The sequence below is a fragment of the Panthera onca genome, chromosome D2 (genome assembly GCF_046562875.1).
Source record: "Panthera onca isolate mPanOnc1 chromosome D2, mPanOnc1 haplotype 2, whole genome shotgun sequence".
Classification (NCBI taxonomy): domain Eukaryota; kingdom Metazoa; phylum Chordata; class Mammalia; order Carnivora; family Felidae; genus Panthera; species Panthera onca.
This window is the reverse complement of record NC_138349.1, coordinates 35,123,130-35,141,621: the sequence shown is the minus strand read 5'-3', so window position 1 is coordinate 35,141,621 and position 18,492 is coordinate 35,123,130. Positions and strand designations below refer to the sequence as shown.

Below are 18,492 nucleotides of genomic sequence, written 5' to 3'. Positions count from 1 at the left end.
ATCATTTGAAATCAACCTGGGGATCTACTTGTACACTCTCTATTCTCTTCCATTGATATATAGGTCTATCCTTAGCCAAATACCACACTATCTTTTGATTACTATAGTTTTATGTAATATATGCTATCAGAGAGAAAAACTTTGTTCTTCTTTTCCAGAATTATTTTAGCTATTCAAGATTCTTTGCTATGTCCATGTAAACTTCAAAATCAATTCATAAATATCTGCCCAAAAAGCCTGCTGGGATTTTGGTAAGCATTGCTTAGAATCAATGGGGGAGAACAGATACCTTAAAAATACTGTCTTAGAGGGGTATCTGGGTGGCTCAGTCGGTTAAGTGTCTGACTTCAGCTAAGGTCATGGTCTTGTGGTCTGTTGAGTTTGAGCCCTGCGTTGGGCTCTGTGCTGACAGCTCGGAGCCTGGAGCCTGAGGATTTTGTTTTGTATTCTGTGTCTCCCTCTCTCTCTGCCCTCCCCTGCTCACACACTCTGTCTCAAAAATACACAAAACAAAACAAAGCAGTCTTACTGGGGGCACCTGGGTGACTCAGTTAAGTGTCCGACTCTTGGTTTCAGCTCAGGTCATGATCTTGGGTTAGTGAGTTTGAGCCCAGTATTAGGCTCCACAGGACAGTGTGGACCATGCTTGGGATTCTTTCTTTACCTTTCCCTCTGCTTCTCCCCGGCTGTGCTCTCTGTCTCAAAATGAGAGAGAGCCCATCCAGGGGCTCCTGGATGGCTCAGTCGATTAAGTGTTTGATTCTTGATTTTGGTTCATGGTATTGAGCCCCATGTTGGGCTCTGAGCTGACAGCATGGGGCCTACTTGGGATTCTCTCTTTCCCTCTTTCAAAATAAACAAACTTAAAAATATATATACTGTCTTCCAATCCTTGGATGTGAAACATATATTCTTTAAGTCTTTTAAACATTTCTTGCAGTAATGTTTTGAAGTTTTCAGTGTACAGGTTTTCATATTTAAAAAAATTTACCCCTGGGCATCTGGGTGGTTCAGTTGGTTAAGTGTCCAACTTCAGCTCAGGTCACCAGTTTGCGAGTTCAAGCCCTCAATCAGTCTCTGTGCTGACAGCTCAGAGCCTGGAGCCTGCTTCCTATTCTGTGTCTCCCTTTTTCTCTCTCTGCCCCTCACCCACTCATGCTCTGTCTCTAAGAAGTAATAAACGTTAAACAATTAAAAAAAAAAAACTTTCTTAAAAATAAATGAATAAATTTACTCCTAATGATTTTTTTGAAAAAAATTTTTTTACGTTTATTTGAGAGAGAGTGAGCACACAAGAAGCTGGGGAGGGGCAGAGAGGAGAGAGAATCCCAAGCATGGTCCACTGTGCCACCAACGCAGAGCCCAATGTGGGGCTTGAACTCATAAACTATGAGATGATGAACTGTGCTGAGATCAAGAGTCAGACACTTAACCGACTGAACCACCCCGGTGCCCTGATACGCAATTGATTTAATGTTGATTTATCTCCTGCAACCTTTTAAATTAGTAGTAGTAGTTTTTTTTTTTTTTTTTTTGGCCCTTAGGAATTTTTTTTTGTATGTGCTAATCCGTGACTAGACAGTTGTACCACATCCTTTCCAATCTACTTCACCAACTAAAACCTCAAATACAAGTATGAATAGTAGTAAAAGCATACATCCTCATCTTGGTGCAGGTCTTGGGGTGGGGTGGGAGAGTGTTCAATATTATATCCTTAAATAGGATATTACCAGTAGGTATTCTGTAAGTTTCCTTTATTACATTGAAAAAGTTCCCTTCTATTCATTTGCTGAGAGCTTTTATGATGAACCTTGCAAAATGCTTTTACTGAACTTTTTAAATGTTTTTTCCTTCAATTTTGTTACTATGGTAAATAATACTAATTGATTTTCAAATATTATACTTACCTTGCATTCCTGAGAAAACCTCACTTTGTCATCAAATAAGGTTTGTATATTTGAAAATCAACTGTATAAAAATTCCTTTTTATACATTGCTGGATTCAAATTGTTAATATTTTGTTAATAGGGTTTCTTCCTGTTTTCTAAAATGTTACGTAAGATGGTATAATTTTGTACTTAAATGTTTGATAGAATTCACTAATGAAGACATCTGAGCCTAGAATTTTCTGTGTGGGAAGAACAGTAATTCAATTTCTTAAACAGATACGGGGATAGTCAAACTTTCTATTTCTTTTCATGTCTGTTTTGGTAATTTGTGTCTTTCAAGAAATTTATCTATCTCATTTGTCAAGTTTACCAGCATACTGTATCTAAACAAATACAAAGGGGACAAAGGCCGGGGCTTCCTTTGGGTCAGGCCAAATTCCTTACTACACACGGACTTTGTTATATACTTGGCGACAAACCGAGGGGTAAGGAGTCGTGATGTCTGCAACCTACTTAACAGAGGGAGGGAGCAATACATAGCAGGCATAAAACTGGTGAATATGGGGTAACGATACATGAGAATTTATTGTATTATTTTCACAACTTTTTCTATAGATAAAAAATGTTTGAAAAAGGTTAATATTCATATTCTATAACCCAGCAATTTAAAGAAATAACCAGGAAATCACACACATATTCAGCACAAGGATCATGGATCAAAGTTTGAAAACACCTTCAACATCCTACAAAGAGGATTTAATAAACTACAGTACAGGACACCAAACACTCAACAAAAAAACCAAGATCATATTTTTCCCTCAGGAGTATCTATGTGGAACAATTTCATTATAGACTATTGAAGGAAAAAGTTGTGACACTGAATATATGACCCCCTCCTCTACGCACAGAAAAAAGACTGCGAAAAATGATCTAAATGTGGTGGGGCCACAGGTGAACTTGACTACTACTCTTCACACCCCTTTTCTGAATTTCTTGAGGAATTCCAGATACTCTCATCACTCCAGGGACACCAGGAGAGCCTGAAATGATTTCAGGGTTTAGCAGGCCAGGGGGCATGGGTCTGGATCAACCCTGATAGGTAGACCCTGCAGGCAGTAGTTAATATTGGCCACAAGGTGGCCCAGCAGAGTGGAAACCATGGTGGACTGGACTGGGGCCTCAACTGTGAGGTCTGGTCTCAGTCTCTCCAAAACAGGCAAAGGTTGGGATAGTAAGAAGGTGCATGTGAAAATGGTGAAGTTTCATATAAATGCAAAAGCCAATGCCCTTAAAAAAAAAAAAAAAAAAGCAAATGCCTTTGTACTCTGTCCCACAGTATGTTAATGGACTTGGTAGCTGTTATTATAGGAAATGGAACAATGAGGTCTAGAGTTTAAAGATCAGAGTGGAGATTTGAATCTGTGTTTCCTGAATGGTCCTGGGCCAACTGTTTGGTCTTTCTGAGTCTACTATACCCATCTCTGAAAACCTGGGATGACGAAGATAATTTTAATCACTGTCCTTCTGTGTCAAAAGATTATTGTGGAAGATGTCTGTCAGGATGGTCTGAAATCTGTAAAGTGCTTTATAAGGTTAATGTTCATTTAGGGCATGAGTGGTCCAAAATGCTGTAATATCTCTGAAGGGCTGGACGCGGGTGGGAACAGAAATAATTCAGGACTACCAACAGGCACTGCCACAAGAAACCTTGGGGTGTATGATGTTCAGGTTGACAAGGACAATTAAGTTCATTTGGTAGACAGCACAGAATAACGGGGGTCCAGGAGCAGACCGGTCTGAAGCCCTGCCAGGGAAGGATTAGGAGGGCAGGAACCACCCTTACAATGGGGATGAGAGTGAGAATCCTTGGTTTTCACCATAAATCTAAACATTCTGCGAAGCTATGTTAGAGTATATGGTGAGGAGCTCAGATGACTCCCCTGTGCACTGTGAGCGAGGGGAGAACTGCCCCATGCCATAAAAGCGGGTGCTGCTCTGGGCCTCTCATTAGGGCCACTGCGTCATCCCCAAGCACAATGCTGCCTGTGTGGGCTGCGCCAAGGTCCTAGGCTGCAAACTGAGGAAAGAGCACATTTCCTCTTGAAATGCCTATCTGGGCCAGCTGGCAACCACATTAGTAGAAAGATTATCTTAACAGGGTGTCAGGGGCCAGGGGTTGGACAAGATAACTGGCTAGCCTGCTGCTGGAGATGTGGCAAGAAGACGAAACACTAGCTGTAGAGGAAATATTTTGTTTTTCTACCCTTTTTACTCTTTTCCCTGTAAAGCAAAGGACAAATCTTTCTGGGTTTGGGGTCAGTGACAATATACACAGCAATGAACTCAGCCTCTTACACCAAGATTTCTTTGACAAAAGCGATCCACTCTTATGAGTGTGAAATTGACCCATTTATTTGACTAAATCACTGTCACCCAGATGCACTCAAAAGATTTTTTTTCAAAAAACCAATTCATTGCTTTCTGCCTTAGGAATAACGAAAGCAAGAAATGTTGTCAAATCAGGATGCTGAGAGGTAGGCTAGACACTAAAATTGTAAAAATAACACAAATGCAAACTCCAGAGGTTCAATTCAGGCAATTTATTGTAAACAGGATTACCCTAGCACTCCACCATACTGGCTGTGTCACATGCTCTCTCTTCCACATCAACTAGTTGAAAAGAAGACTTTTTTTTTTTTTTTTTAAAGTCACAAGTAACTAATAACTCAGTTTGTTTTCCACAAATCTCATTTGCTAAGCACTGAGAAAAATGCAGTATCCGGGATAGTCTGTTACTGCTCATGGATTGCAGCCTGGACCCATTTCATGAATCCATTAGTATGCCTGAGTGATCCAACAGTAGCTCTAGATCCAATTTGGACACCAGACAATGCTGGAACACACTGAACCCCAATCATAGGTTCCTGGAAGACTACATGAGATTCTGTTCAGATTTCTTCATGTGACTTTCTCATAAAAATGACAGTTACATTTCACCCATTTTTTAAAAAAGAGCTAAAAATTACTCAATAGCACATAATTTCCCACAGAGAAGGTAGGTGGCTTATTTACTCTTTCAGTGGTGGATTTAAACACTCAGGGCTTGTAGATCCCTCTTGTTTATTTTTGCAGTTTGATGAAAAGCTGCATAGTCTACAAATGCATAAAACCAGAAGGAAGCGATGACTCACGCACCTTCTGATGGACAAAGACAGGCTTCATCACAAGGAAGCTCCTGAAGGTAGGGATAAAAAGACAGTTACAGCACCACATTTATCTGACAGTAGAAATGGAGCCCTGCTTTTGAAAGCAGCCTCCACAGTTGTGATTATATCATTCTTGCCCCAAATGTAGATTATTTGGAAAATGGCAAAAGTGAAAACTTAAGATGTTGTAAGACATGACTCTACAGAAAAAAGTCCTGGCAAATCAACTCCTAGCGAGGTAAAATGTCATTTGAAAATGCCATTCTTTACTTTGCCTGAGTTAGTGAACAGGGCCACTTACTGGTACCAGTGCCTGTATGTGGAAGTATATTCACAATTTCTCTTGAAGCAACTTTTAACAACAGTAAATATTTCAAAACAGCTGTTAAATCTACAGTAACAATTTCATCTAAAATAGTATCTCATGAAAAAAATATTTTTTAAAAGTCCACTCCAGTCGTTATCTGTGTTTGTTATGTTTATATTTATATATTCAAAAAATAACTTAACACTTAAGGCAATATTAGACTGGTAGCAAAAAGGGATTTGAGAGTCTTCTAGAGATCACACTATTTAAGAATCAAGGCTTTATTTTTAATACCTTCAAAAAGGTGGCTTGGTACTTGTCTTTTAAATTCATAATGGGGCAAATATTTTGGTTCATATACTGATTGCAATATCATGGTAGTAAAAAGTTACAAGTGTTTAGAGTAGCTGATGTTGGAAAAGCATGTCACACACTCAGTGGGATCTGAAGTTGACCCTATGTATTAAATAAATACAACAAATGTTGTTGAGGGGAAAAGGTAGAACTGAGGGAACACTGCAAACCGACTATGAACAAGAATGTCAATATAATTCAATCAGAAAGAAACAAATCACAGTAATCCTGAGAAATTCCGTTTGGGACAAAACTGATGTAGGGTAAGTCTATTTCTAGCATTGTAAATAAGTAGGGCGTTCTAGGGTTTTCCAGCATTTTACTAGTTTGAATAAAAAACATGTTCAAATTTTATAAAAAGATTAAAACCATGCCTTATATAATCAGCAATTTCACTAATAAAAGAAAATCATTTTGCTTTTTTCATTATCTGCCAAATGTTAATGTTCTCCATTGATTTACATGAAACCACCAAGTAGAAAGCAAATTTGAGAATCAGTTTTTAAAAAGGTATTACCTTTCTAAAGGTTTTAAAGCCTTTTCTGTCAACCTAGGAGGCTTTTAGAAAAACAAAACCAAAAACTAACATATTTTCTTCTGACAAGTGACTATTTTACAGAATATGGAAGGAAGATTCTATAGGAATATCATTCATCATTTTAAGTACTGTTATATAAGGGAAATTTCTCTCAGTAATGAAAAGAAAAATTTTAAAATATTTAAGAGGCATGTATTTAAAAAATATTCTACATCTATAAGATTCTGTAATTTAATTACTTTGGATTTTTAATATTCTACATAATGACATTTGACAACATCTTTTTTTTCTGTTTGTCTGTCTGATAGTGAACCAGAAACTATGAAAGTGGCCGAGGTTCTTTCCCTGGCCCCAGGAAGACCCAGGGATGCATCCACTTGCACTCTCCCACCCTTGGGGAATCTTCAGAGTTTTGCAGCCATGAAGTTAATATGTGGTTTCACAAGGGGAAACAGTGGCAAACCACGCTTGAACTCGGTCATGTTCTGAATCACTTCAGGCTGCAAAGAAGAAAAAGGTTTCTCTCAGTGTTTATGGCCTAAAAAAGCAGACGGAATAAGACATCAACTTTTTTTTTTTTTACATACACACTCGTTTCTACCCCACATATTATGATCTGATCTTCCTGGATCCTCAGGGCCAGAGGGTCTATGCAAACCTATGGGGAGTGTCCCCAGTGGGACCCAGGACCAGAAAGAAGACCCCTGGCTCTTCTCTGGGCACACCAAGGGCTGGGACGCCAGAGCTGGCACATACCAAGACCTCAGCAGAACGGCAGAGGCTGACGTGCCCACTCAGCAAGGGCCTGGTCACACTGCCAGTAAATGCCAACCTCTCCAGAGGATTAAAGACATGCAGGCACTGGGGAAAGGGCAAGGTACAGGCGTGGCTGGAGAGGACTCGCTGCAGAGTAACATAACTGCTCAAACTAGAAGCAAAAGCAAACCAGGTCAGAGGCTGAGTCTTTCCGTAGATGACAAAGGCGTGACCCCCCCCCCCCCCCCGGGAGCTGTCAGCTGGCGACCTCACATTTAGGGAGGAATATAAAGTAGAGGCTCAAACACGTGGTGACCTAATACTTCTAGTCTTACGTGTCCTGCTGAACAAGCTCCTTCTATGTGGGAAGTCCTCTAACCATGCAATCTAAAATGACATTTGCATGTCTTACTTGTGGCAAGGCTGGTGCTTGTGACAAATTTATATCATTTTGACATGGGAACTCTCCAACGACAGGACCTGTAAGAAAATGAAAGGTTTACTTCTTACCTAATAAATACTGGCATACAAGAGCAATTGAAAAACAACAACAACAACAACAACAACAACAACAACAACAACAAACTGAAACTGGACTCGGCTCATTAAGAAACTGTACCAGGCCCATGTCCTCCCAGGCTGCCTGCTCCCCAAGACCTTGACTGCTGCCTCTATGTCTTATCCAGACTCTCCCCAACGATGGCTCATCACGTTACCGTGGCTATGAAGCCTCGCCCACAGCAACTTTAGTGCCCACGTCTGCACTCACTGGTCTCTGAGGCTCTGACCACCAGGAAGGATCCAGTAAAACAACCCAGAAGGCCAGGTGAGATATGACTGTGGAGTAAACCTTGGCCATTCAGAGACAGAAGATGGAAAGACTGAGCGAATGAACTATTTGCTCTTCCTCCTCACATGCAGTGGTTCCACACAGCTTCTGTGAAGATGTCCTACCAGCAACTAGCTGTGTTTTCTTGTAAAGCCAGGGCCAGGATGGCACTGTGCCACCTAATGCTGGCTGTTTCCTTCACTGCCTCATTTCCCTTTTCCCCATATTTTTGCTTTGATAGAGTAGACCCTGTCTCCAGTTGCTCCCCTTCTCTACCTATTTACTTTCTGGTGCTCTTTAAGGGATGTGTCTATGGCAAGGGACAGCCATCGTGTGCCCAAAAACATACTTTACAAAAAGTCCATATTCAATACTTACAGGAATCCATTTCCCTGGCAAGAACATGGACGGATACTTTATGTCTCCTTGGGGCATCTACTGCCAACATTTCCTAGGAAGAAAGAACAGCCAGGTCACCCTTCTGGCCCACTAAGGAACCTAAAATGAAGTACTCTTTTACCACTATGAAGAATCAGCTCTCACATAGCCGGAAACAGAAAAGATGTTTCCCCTCACTTAGAGTGTTTCATTTAAACTCTACGAAAATTAGGTTAGGTAGGCAAGAATTACTATTAACCCCATTTTGCAAATGATAAAATGGAGTCCAAGGATATTATGTGATGCATTCAAACTCCTACAGTTAAGAGGTAGCTGGGCTGGGATTAAAAACCTAGCCTAATACTCATCGGGCTGTGATGCAGGGCCACATCCAGTGATCGCTAATGACTACAGAGGCAAAGGCCTGAGCTCAGTCAAGGGATGAGCACAATGCCTGCTCCTCTAGAACCTTCTTAGATTCTTTTTTTTTTTATTAAAAAAATTTTTATTTTTTTTATGTTTGAGAGACAGAGCATACGTGCAAGCAGGAGAGGGGCAGAGAGATGGGAGTCAGAATCTGAAGCAGGCTCCAGGCTCTGAGCTGTGAATACAGAGCCCAGCGAGGGGCTCAAACTCATGAGCAGTGAGATCATGACCTGAGCCGCAGTCGGACGCCTAACAGACTGAGCCACCGAGGTGTCCCACACCTTCTTAGATTCTGCACCAGGGCAATTCCATGGATTCTCATCTAACAGAAGAGAAAGGAAACTAACATTTATTGAGTCCTGTCTTGCGTCAGGCACTCTCCTGTGTTAGCTCACTTGACCCTCTATAAGCTAAGTGTTGTGAGGATGCTGTTTTAGAGATACGGAACTCTGAGACACAGGGAAGTATGATGACTTGCTCAAGTCACGTAGTTCACAGTGATGGCATCAGAAAGCAAGGCCTGCTTTTTCTCTCTCTGCTCCAGCAGGCTGCTCTGAAGGAGTTCCCTAGGTCATACCATGAATATCAGGAGTGGTGAGTTGGCAGATCCCATGGAAAAGTGTCTCTCGACCTTTTCCTTAATGCTAGACCATTATCTGTCTTTTCCAAAGGGAAAACACAAGGTGTGATGAAACTTCCCCTGGTCATACCCTCAGAGGGAGAGATCATTAGCAAAGCCAAATCAGGTCAATAATGGTTTATGGAGCAGTTATTACAAGCCTGGTCCTGTGCAGCCTCGATGGAAATCCTGATGAGGTTGGACAACAAACCTGACCATGGCTCCCTCCAGCTGGCAGGACAGCCCAGATTCTCCCACAGGCCTGCCCTGGCCTCTCCAGCCCCTTTCAGGAGCTCGGCACAGGTCCGCCTCCAGTAATATATAGCAGCTCATCTGAGATTGTCTGTCTTATTGAGTAAAAAGTTTGCTTCCAAAGGTCTATTCAGGATCCCTTTTCACCCAAGCCTTCACTGCCCTCTTATCAACCTTTATCAGAAGAGTATAACACCCTCTTCAGTTTCAGACTACTCTCAATTTCCTGAACAATTCTGGACAATCTCCATCTTTCTAAACACCAACCAACCAATAAGCAAACTGCATTTTTCTTGCAAGCTATATTCTAAGGAACACTGGAGTCCCAGGAAATACTTAACAGGTATTCTGTGGTGGAAAAACAAACAGGTCCATGATGAATCTCTTTAGGGAGTTTTGTTAATCAAAATTAAATGCTGGGCTAAAGAAATCTTTAGTATGGGGCTTCTTAGAACTTTTAGACGTTAACATGCTCTGTAATTCTCCAAAAACAGGAATAAAGAGTGTAGTCTTTCCCAGACTTACATAGTCATGAAACCCTTTTTTGTATGTGTCCCTACTAATATCTTGTAGAAAACTAGTGTACCATGGAATACAGCAAGGGAAATGATGTTCTAGACTTAGTTTAAGCTTGGTAACAAAACTCTCATTTTTAAGACAAAACCAACTCAGTCTTATAACTATTCTTACAAATTCAATAATCAGGTACTACTTGTAATTCAAATGAATAATAGACGTTGTGGAGGGAAAGAAAAAGTCTTCACTGCTTCTGGAAACCCTAGAGTAAGTTATATCAGGACATCACTCTTTTTAAACACCCACAACTAAGAATGCCTTAAAATGAATCCCTCAGAAACCAAAAAGAGCTAATATGATCACCCTTTCTTGCAAGCAACTGAGAACAGATACCTAACCTCACAAAGCAAATAGTCTTAAGCAATAAATAAACGCAACTAAAACTTATAATATCAATGAGGAAAACATTAAAGTATTCTGATTAAAACATGTAAAAACTGAGGCTGAGAACTACTAATGAAGAGACCACAGTAATGGAGACCATTTATTAAATTCTGCTAAGTGCTAATCACTTTATGCACCTCATTTCAATTAATACTCCTACTAATCTCTATTTTGTAAGTGAGGAAACTGAGACTTAGAAGCTTAAGCCCCCTGGCTGAGGTCACAGGGCTATCTCACCAGCGATGAGCCCTGGGTCTGCATTCAGAAGCCACACATGCTCCCACTGCTGCCTCACATGTAAAAGAACCTTTGGAGAAGGTGACCTGACTAAGGCTGCAGCTCTAAGCAAGGCACTAAGTTCAAAGCAGTAACAAACCACACAGCATATATAATATTTGCTTATGAGTCAAAATCTAAACATACAAATTCAACTTACCTTGTAGAATTTGATGATATCTTCCTTGGTAAGTGTCTTTAAATATGCAACTTCTGTGTTATCTGAAAAAGCAATCAAACAATAATTTACTAATATTTCCATCTTAAGTAGCCCAGAATACTACATTAAATGACAATACGTTTCACTCCAATGTTCTTAGGTCTCTGTATTTTTAAGTGATCATCTGCTCCTGCAAGTAGTCAGGGAATAAATATCAAGTAAGGAGTAAGAAGATAGCCTGGCTCTCTACTTCTGAACTACTGGATCTTTAGGCTAGTTGTGTCAATTTTTCTGAGCCTCTGTTTCCTCCTCCGGAAATTGGGGATAATAACTACTTAATGGGTCTGTAGTGAGAACTAAGGAAAATGATGAATGACAGTAACATGATGCTGCACTTACGGCAAATGTTCAATAGATGGTCAGTACAATTACCATTAACAGTGACTCCAACTGCTAAAAAAAATTACAGGTAAGGAAACCGAGGCCCTCAAAAAGGTGTCTTGGCCAAAGATCTTCAGGCTATTGGTGTCAGAATGAGAACACAACCCAACCCGCCACACACCCCCCCCCCACCACCTCCAGCTTAGCGCTCTGCATTGTTAATTTCTGCTCTAGAAGAAATGCCAAGGAAGTCAGTAAGCAGGAGACTTCAGGAAGCACAGCTGTCCCCAGTGTAAAAGCCCCGACACATTTTTGGTGATCCCTACAGGCATCTGTTTGAAGCCCTGTGCCTCCAGGGCAGCACTTATCTCTGCAAATTTTCCTTTTTCTTTTTTTGGTGTTATGGGAAATAGATAACTGCATGCCTGTGCTCAGAGCCTCAGGGGCATACTGACTGAACACAAAAAGTGAAATTAGATTTATTCTTACTGTATTATTATGAGATACAGGAAGATCCAGCTCCAATTTTGGAGAAGAAAAAAAGACAAAGTTTCTAATAAAAACTGCTCTTATGTTAAAGCGATGGTTCTTTAGAAGTATGACACTCCACACCACCAAATTAGTAACCGGAACATCACCTACAAAACAACCACCGTTTTGTAGAATAGCCTTGGTGACCTCAAATGTTACACTTACATGCCATAAATGTTGGGGCCCTAATTGTGCCTTACCTCTGTCGAAATTGTATTGCTGGGAGATGATTTCCCCCCAATATTTAGCACACTCTGCGGACAGTTTCTTTGGTTTGTCTAGTCGACGAATTGCTAATGCTTGAATGTGTTTTTGAAAAGCCTCTTCTGTCATGTCCTCTATGGACTTCTCCATGGTGATTAAGAAAGCTTCCACTCGGCTTTCTAGGTAGTGAGGAGGCTTTTCTGACTGGATGATGAATCGTAAGCCCTGTATGCCATTGGCTCGACGAGGCCCGCTGAAGACGATATAGCCTGAAACACAAACACCGGCCAGTCAGGACCCTGGCGTTTGAGACTCCGGTCACTTTTAACCCTTCAAAACTTACCCTGTCAGAGCAATAAAATCTACTTTTGAGCTTTATGTTATTCACCTCTGAAGAAACATAAACAATTAGGATATCATAAGTTCCTAAGGGTAGAGCAAAAGGGCTCTCTGAAGAATAGTTAGAAAGTTGGGCTGGGGCGCCTGGGTGGCTCAGTTGGTTGGGCGGCCGACTTCGGCTCAGGTCATGATCTCGCGGTCCGTGAGTTCGAGCCCCGCGTTGAGCTCTGTGCTGACAGCTCAGAGCCTGGAGCCTGTTTCAGATTCTGTGTCTCCCTCTCTCTCTGACCCTCCCCCGTTCATGCTCTGTCTCTCTCTGTCTCAAAAATAAATAAACGTTAAAAAAAAAAAAAAAAGAAAGTTGGGAGAGAATTCTTTCTCTTGGGGGGGGGGGTGGGAAGGAAAAAATCTTATTCATTACTCAATCTCCCATCCCATAACTCCTCACTGTCTGCTGGTTAATCATCTTCTCTCTGTGTGAAAGTTATTCCCATCCCTAGTATATAATGAACTCATTTTCATCCTCTAACCATTGTTCCAGCTCTGTTTCCTTTCACATCCAAGTTCCTTATGTGAATTCATTCCTGGACCAACTGCATTCAGACTAAAAACCTCTGAAGACCAACAGAAGGTCACGTTTCCATTGTCATCTTGTGAGCTCACGCATTACCACCCTTTGACATCTTTCCTAAACTGAGCTCGTGGCTTGCCTCCTTCAGCTGCTCTGTCCTGAACCACATCCTCAGACCTGTGGAGCCTTGGGGTCCCACCCCACTTCTGAGGAAGTCACTATCTTCGGCATGACCTTTAGAATCTGAAGACTCTCAGTAATATTTGCCACACTGCACTGTAACTATTCCTTTATAGGTCTGCCCTCCTGATTAGACTGTGAGCTCCTTGAAGGGAAGGACCATCTGTAACTCATCCATTTCCATGTCCAGCATCTACCATGCTGGTTACTTAAAAAATGAAAATACTTGGAACTCACCCAAATCCTTTTTCATTGGTTCCTCCCAGTCATTGCTGGGGTTTCTTTATTTTCTCATTGATTAAACCTGCCAGGATCTCGAGGACTTTTAACAGTGCCTAAAACTGTGCCAGAAACACTTTCTCAACAAACACTTACTGAGTACCTTCTATGGGACCAGGCTTGGGATACAAAGATGATTAAGAGATAATACCTGCCCTCTGGGAACCCAAAGTTTCCCAAATCTAAGTTTCTCTGGATGGCTTGCTTCCCATCTTGCCACCCCTAATAAATAGTCTGCCCTAAGCATCTTCCCTTACCCAAAATGTCTTCTTTATGACATGTACATTCTGTAAACACACTGTCTTCGCCTTAAGAACTGCTTTAATGTCCATGACATGTTAAGTGCTTATCTTTTAGGAGTGGATTCCCCACAAACAAGGTTTTCACAAGCCTCTGTCAATACAGCAAGCCTGGGGGCGCCTGGGTGGCTTAGTCGGTTGAACGGCCGACTTCGGCTCAGGTCATGATCTCAAGGTCCGTGAGTTCAAGCCCCGCGTTGGGCTCTGTGCTGACAGCTCAGAGCCTGGAGCCTGTTTCAGATTCTGTGTCTCCCTCTCTCTGACCCTCCCCCGTTCATGCTCTGTCTCTCTCTGTCTCAAAAATAAATAAACGTTAAAAAAAAAAATTAAAAAAAAAAAAAATACAGCAAGCCTGCACCACCATGCAAGAGGACCATCCACGTGGAGCATATTTTCTGAGGACAATGGTTGCTCAAGGTCTATGGTACTGGGCCAGTCCCCACCTCCCTCTCACCCAGCTGCTCCTTGGTGCGCAGGGTGTTGAAGCAAGGCTCAGAGATGATCTGACAGAAGAGCTCTAGAAACATATTCTCTGAGGTGCTCTGCATGTCTGTCTGATAGTATATCTCGATGCCACAGTTATTGTGAACTTCATTCCTCTGCTGATACACAAACCATCCTCCTAGGAAGTTTCAAAAAGAGAAAAAAACTTATTTAGGGTTTAACAAAGTCAATGTTTTATCTGGCTTTTTAAAGCTGTCCAATTTAGTTAGTGTTTTTCAGCAATTCCAAACTGCAATTAAATTATTAAGAATGCGAAATTCTGTTAACTTACCTAAGGGAATCCTAATGCAGCAATCTAAACTTGGCAGGCCCTCAATAAACATTCACTGAATTTAAAGGGTAAAGAACTTACAAAAGACCCATTTTATAGCTAAGTATTAATGCTAAGATCCACAGTTAATACAATGTACAAGTTAGTGTATATACTACATCAGAACCAGCTAATACACATAAGAACCTTAATGGCACCACCACTTATGTTTCAATACCACACAAAACCGTTTTTTAAATTACTAGTTGTGTCTTTATTATCTTGCATTTTCATTTAGCATTTTATTCTGAACACCGTTTACCAACATCCACACTAAAGGTCATTTCACAAATTTACACACATGTGTTCAACACTTAGAGGTAACTTAGTCTAACACCTCACTTTAGAGATGAGGAAGCTAAGCACCTAAGAAGGGGGTGACTTGTCTAAGGACACCAAATTGGAATGGTGAAGACCCAAGACTAAAACTCAGATGTGTTGATCAAATATCTCATCAGAGTTACGACCAGATGATCATGCTTTATGATTTGATAACTTCACTTCATGAGGAATAAATGTGACCAAGCATATATTGTGTTTAGTATTTAGTGTAAGACTCACAAATAAGGGTTTCTCAGAATAATAATGATGTGTTTGTTCACCCTCATAGATGATAATTTAGACATCAACCGCGAAGGGAGGTAGACAAGTCTGGAGTCGTATTTCACCTACATTATTTTTCTGAGGAGATAAATCTGACCAACAGTCAAACTTTCTAATCATATACTGGCAGCACTACGTTATTTCTTATCAGAAGAGGAAGGGGAATACGGTCTATAAAGCTACTGCAACCGCCCCCTCCCAACTTCTGGCTTTTTCATGTCTATCCCCAACTGTCTCCTTCACAATGCCTAAACACTGTCTTTTTAAACTGTAAATATTGTCTCATGGAGAGTTAAGTGAAGGACTGTGTGAGACATTCACATCTGGCTTAGAATGATTTCCTAACACCTAACATTTGGAGAATGGGATGTGAACGAAGGGTTTTTTTCTTTTTTTAATTTTTACTTAATTTATTTTTTAAAATTCAGATCCAAGTTAGTTAGCATATAGCATAACAATGATCTCAGGAGTAGATTCCTTAATGCCCCTTACCCATTTAGCCCGTCCCCCTTCCCACAACCCCTCCAGTAACCCTCTGTTTGTTTTCCGTATTTAAAGAGTCTCTTGTTGAACAGAGTTATTTTTGAGCACGGGACAATTTGTGAGGGCACTTGTAAGGCCCTAAGAGAGGAGAGAGGAAGCAGGAAGTGTAATAAAAAGAGGTGTGAAAGGCGCCTGGGTGGCGCATCAGTCAAGCATCCTACTCCTGATTTCGGCTCAGGTCATGACCTCACAGTTGGTGAGTTCGAGCCCTGCAGAGGGCTCTGTACTGACAGTGCAGAGCCTGCCTGAGATTCTCATTCATTCATTCATTCATTCATTCTCTCTCTCTCTCTCTCTCTCTTTCCCTCCCTCCCTCCTTCTGTCCCTCCCCTGCTCATGCTCTCTCTCTCTCAAAATGAATTAAAAGAAAAAGACCAGGGGCGCCTAGGTGGCTCAGTCGGTTAAGCGTCCGACTTCGGCTCAGGTCACGATCTCGCGGTCCGTGAGTTCGAGCCCCGCGTCGGGCTCTGGGCTGATGGCTCAGAGCCTGGAGCCTGCTTCCGATTCTGTGTCTCCCTCTCTCTCTGCCTCTCCCCCCTTCATGCTCTGTCTCTCTCTGTCTCAAAAATAATAAAATAAACATTAAAAAAAACCAAAAAACAAAAAAACAAAAACAAAAACTTAAAAAAAAAAAAAGTAGGAAAGACAGATTTCACTTTGAAATTCTGTCTCTGGACTGGCCTCACTTTGCCCAACGCCCAAGTGCTATGGTTTCTGAATGGCATATTCTGACTGTGCTTCTCTTCCATGCTGTGGTGAGAGAGGAACAAACTAGCAGAAGTTTGAAATGAAACGTTACCAGGTCTCTGATGACTGGCTGTGAAGAAGAGAGCTGCGCTCAAGGTATGTTTGAGCATTCAACAATATTCTGAGGTAACACCATGCTCAAGCACCTTTAACAGCTTCTCAAAGGAACCAGACACAGCCCCAACCTTAACAAATATACAGTCTAACAATGGAGATGGAGGGGGATAGACGTCCATAAGGGAGAGAGTGAAGGAAAGGGAGCACTATTTCAGGAGGATACACAGTGGTAGTGGGGGCACAGACCACGCATGTGTGGGCAACAGCCAGCAATCAAGTTTAGCTACAAACAAAAACAAAAGAACACACACAAAAAAACCAATGCTTTTTATCCCAAGTCTAATTTACTACCCACTACATAATTTTGAACAAAAACTGAAAACAATGCTTAATCAAAAGAAACCATGGTTAATACAAAGGCAACCCAACACTGCAAACTCCAATATATTAATTATTATCCATTATTTTATGCTAATTCCTTATAAAATATGCATGTCACAAATACATGCTGTTATTTGCACCTGTGAGTTTCCTAAAACTATTTCTGCCAAAGACTCCTATGGACTTCCCATCAGTATTATGATTCTAGTTTCCAATTTTCATAAACAGATTTTATTTCATGCTTCAGAGTCAACATCTCTTTAGCTTTGTAATTTTTCTTACCTCCTAACTCTTCTACATCCAATTACCAGTCAATTCTAATGTCATTCTCATCAAAATAATCACCTACCTCCAATTTCACCTTTTTGACCTTCCTACAGAAAAATTTTTGGCAGAATTACCTACCTTTAACCATACTTATATAAACAGTAAAGGATCCCAGTAGATCTTTACTGTAAAATTGTGTTCTCATCCAGGTGACTTCAACCCATCTATAATCACCCATAACATTATGTCAAAGTAGTCCATTACCAAAGTTACAACATTCCAACTTACTGTCAGGAAGCTGAACTTCTCTATACCGAACCAGCTGACTTGGAAGGAGAGGTTTCGTATGAGCATGTTCAATAAGGGTGTCTTCAACCATCTGCATGATTCCTAGTGCAGCCTGTGGAAAAGGACACGGAATAGCACCATACAAAACCACAAATGTATCTTGTTTGTGAAAATAAAAATAGCATATTGGATGGTGGCCAATGCAGTGTGAAAACAACACACTTGTGAAATAAGCTAGTTTATCATAAAAATGGATTCTTAAACCCTAAACACATTTGATCTTATTCAAATGGAAAAAACTGAATTCGTCAATTGGCAATACACTCGGTATGGGAGAGGTGGAGAAAGAGAGACCAGGACCAGCATCAACAATGATCTTGATGCTGTGGGAAAAGGTACTGCCAAAGCTGGAGAGGCACTGGGGATGGAAAGTTGGTCCCAAGTAACTGACCCTGACCACAGATACTTGGGGTTGCAGCAAAGCAAAAGAAGTGAGTATAGGCATTTTAATAAATAAAACTGACTTTAGTGAAAAATCCTGTCTCTGCCAGTTACTAGCATCTGACCGTGGGCATACTGTTTTGGAGGCAGGATAGCAGAGTAGCAGAGAAGTGTGGGGTCTTGAGAGAGGCTGCCAGAGTTCCAGAATGGGAATTCTAGAGAGTCTTCTATGGGCTACACATTTGGCATGCACCATTTCATTTCATCTTTAAACTCTAATGTACAGATAAGGAAACTGAGTACTGAGAGGTTAACACCTTTTCAGAAGAATAAGCAGCTAGTTTGTGGCAGAGTCAGGATTTAAACCCAGGCTGATTCTACACCACGTGCTCTTATCCACTTCACAGTCCTGCTGTCCTGCACAGAGTAGGGATAATTATTTCCATTTCCTCCTGTGACTGCACAAGGCAGGCGAGAGCAGAGCAGGCAATTGTGAAAATAGGTCCATAGTTAACCACCATCGTTCTCTTCCCTTATACCCTCTCCTGTTTTCCTCCACAGAGCAGAGAAGGTTGAGTCAACACTAATGTGCTTATAATCACACTGCGGTGGGGAAT

At 41.2% G+C, this 18,492-nt stretch overlaps 1 protein-coding gene across 7 annotated transcripts in view; it reads right to left on the bottom strand.

Annotated features, from left to right (window-relative positions):
* Positions 1–4,474: 4,474 nt before the first annotated feature.
* IDE (insulin degrading enzyme) overlaps positions 4,475–18,492 on the bottom strand; it is a 154,400-nt gene continuing 140,382 nt past the window's right edge. For all 7 annotated transcript variants that reach the window (XM_078434592.1, XM_078434589.2, XM_078434590.2 and 4 more), the window contains 7 exons: positions 17,435–17,546; positions 14,189–14,356; positions 12,063–12,335; positions 10,951–11,012; positions 8,258–8,330; positions 7,463–7,530; positions 4,475–6,794 (listed from right to left, as the gene is read on the bottom strand). In XM_078434592.1, the coding sequence (XP_078290718.1) occupies positions 6,699–6,794; positions 7,463–7,530; positions 8,258–8,330; positions 10,951–11,012; positions 12,063–12,335; positions 14,189–14,356; positions 17,435–17,546 (852 nt within the window). In that variant the 3' untranslated portion in view covers positions 4,475–6,698. The remainder of the gene's footprint in view (positions 6,795–7,462; positions 7,531–8,257; positions 8,331–10,950; positions 11,013–12,062; positions 12,336–14,188; positions 14,357–17,434; positions 17,547–18,492) is intronic.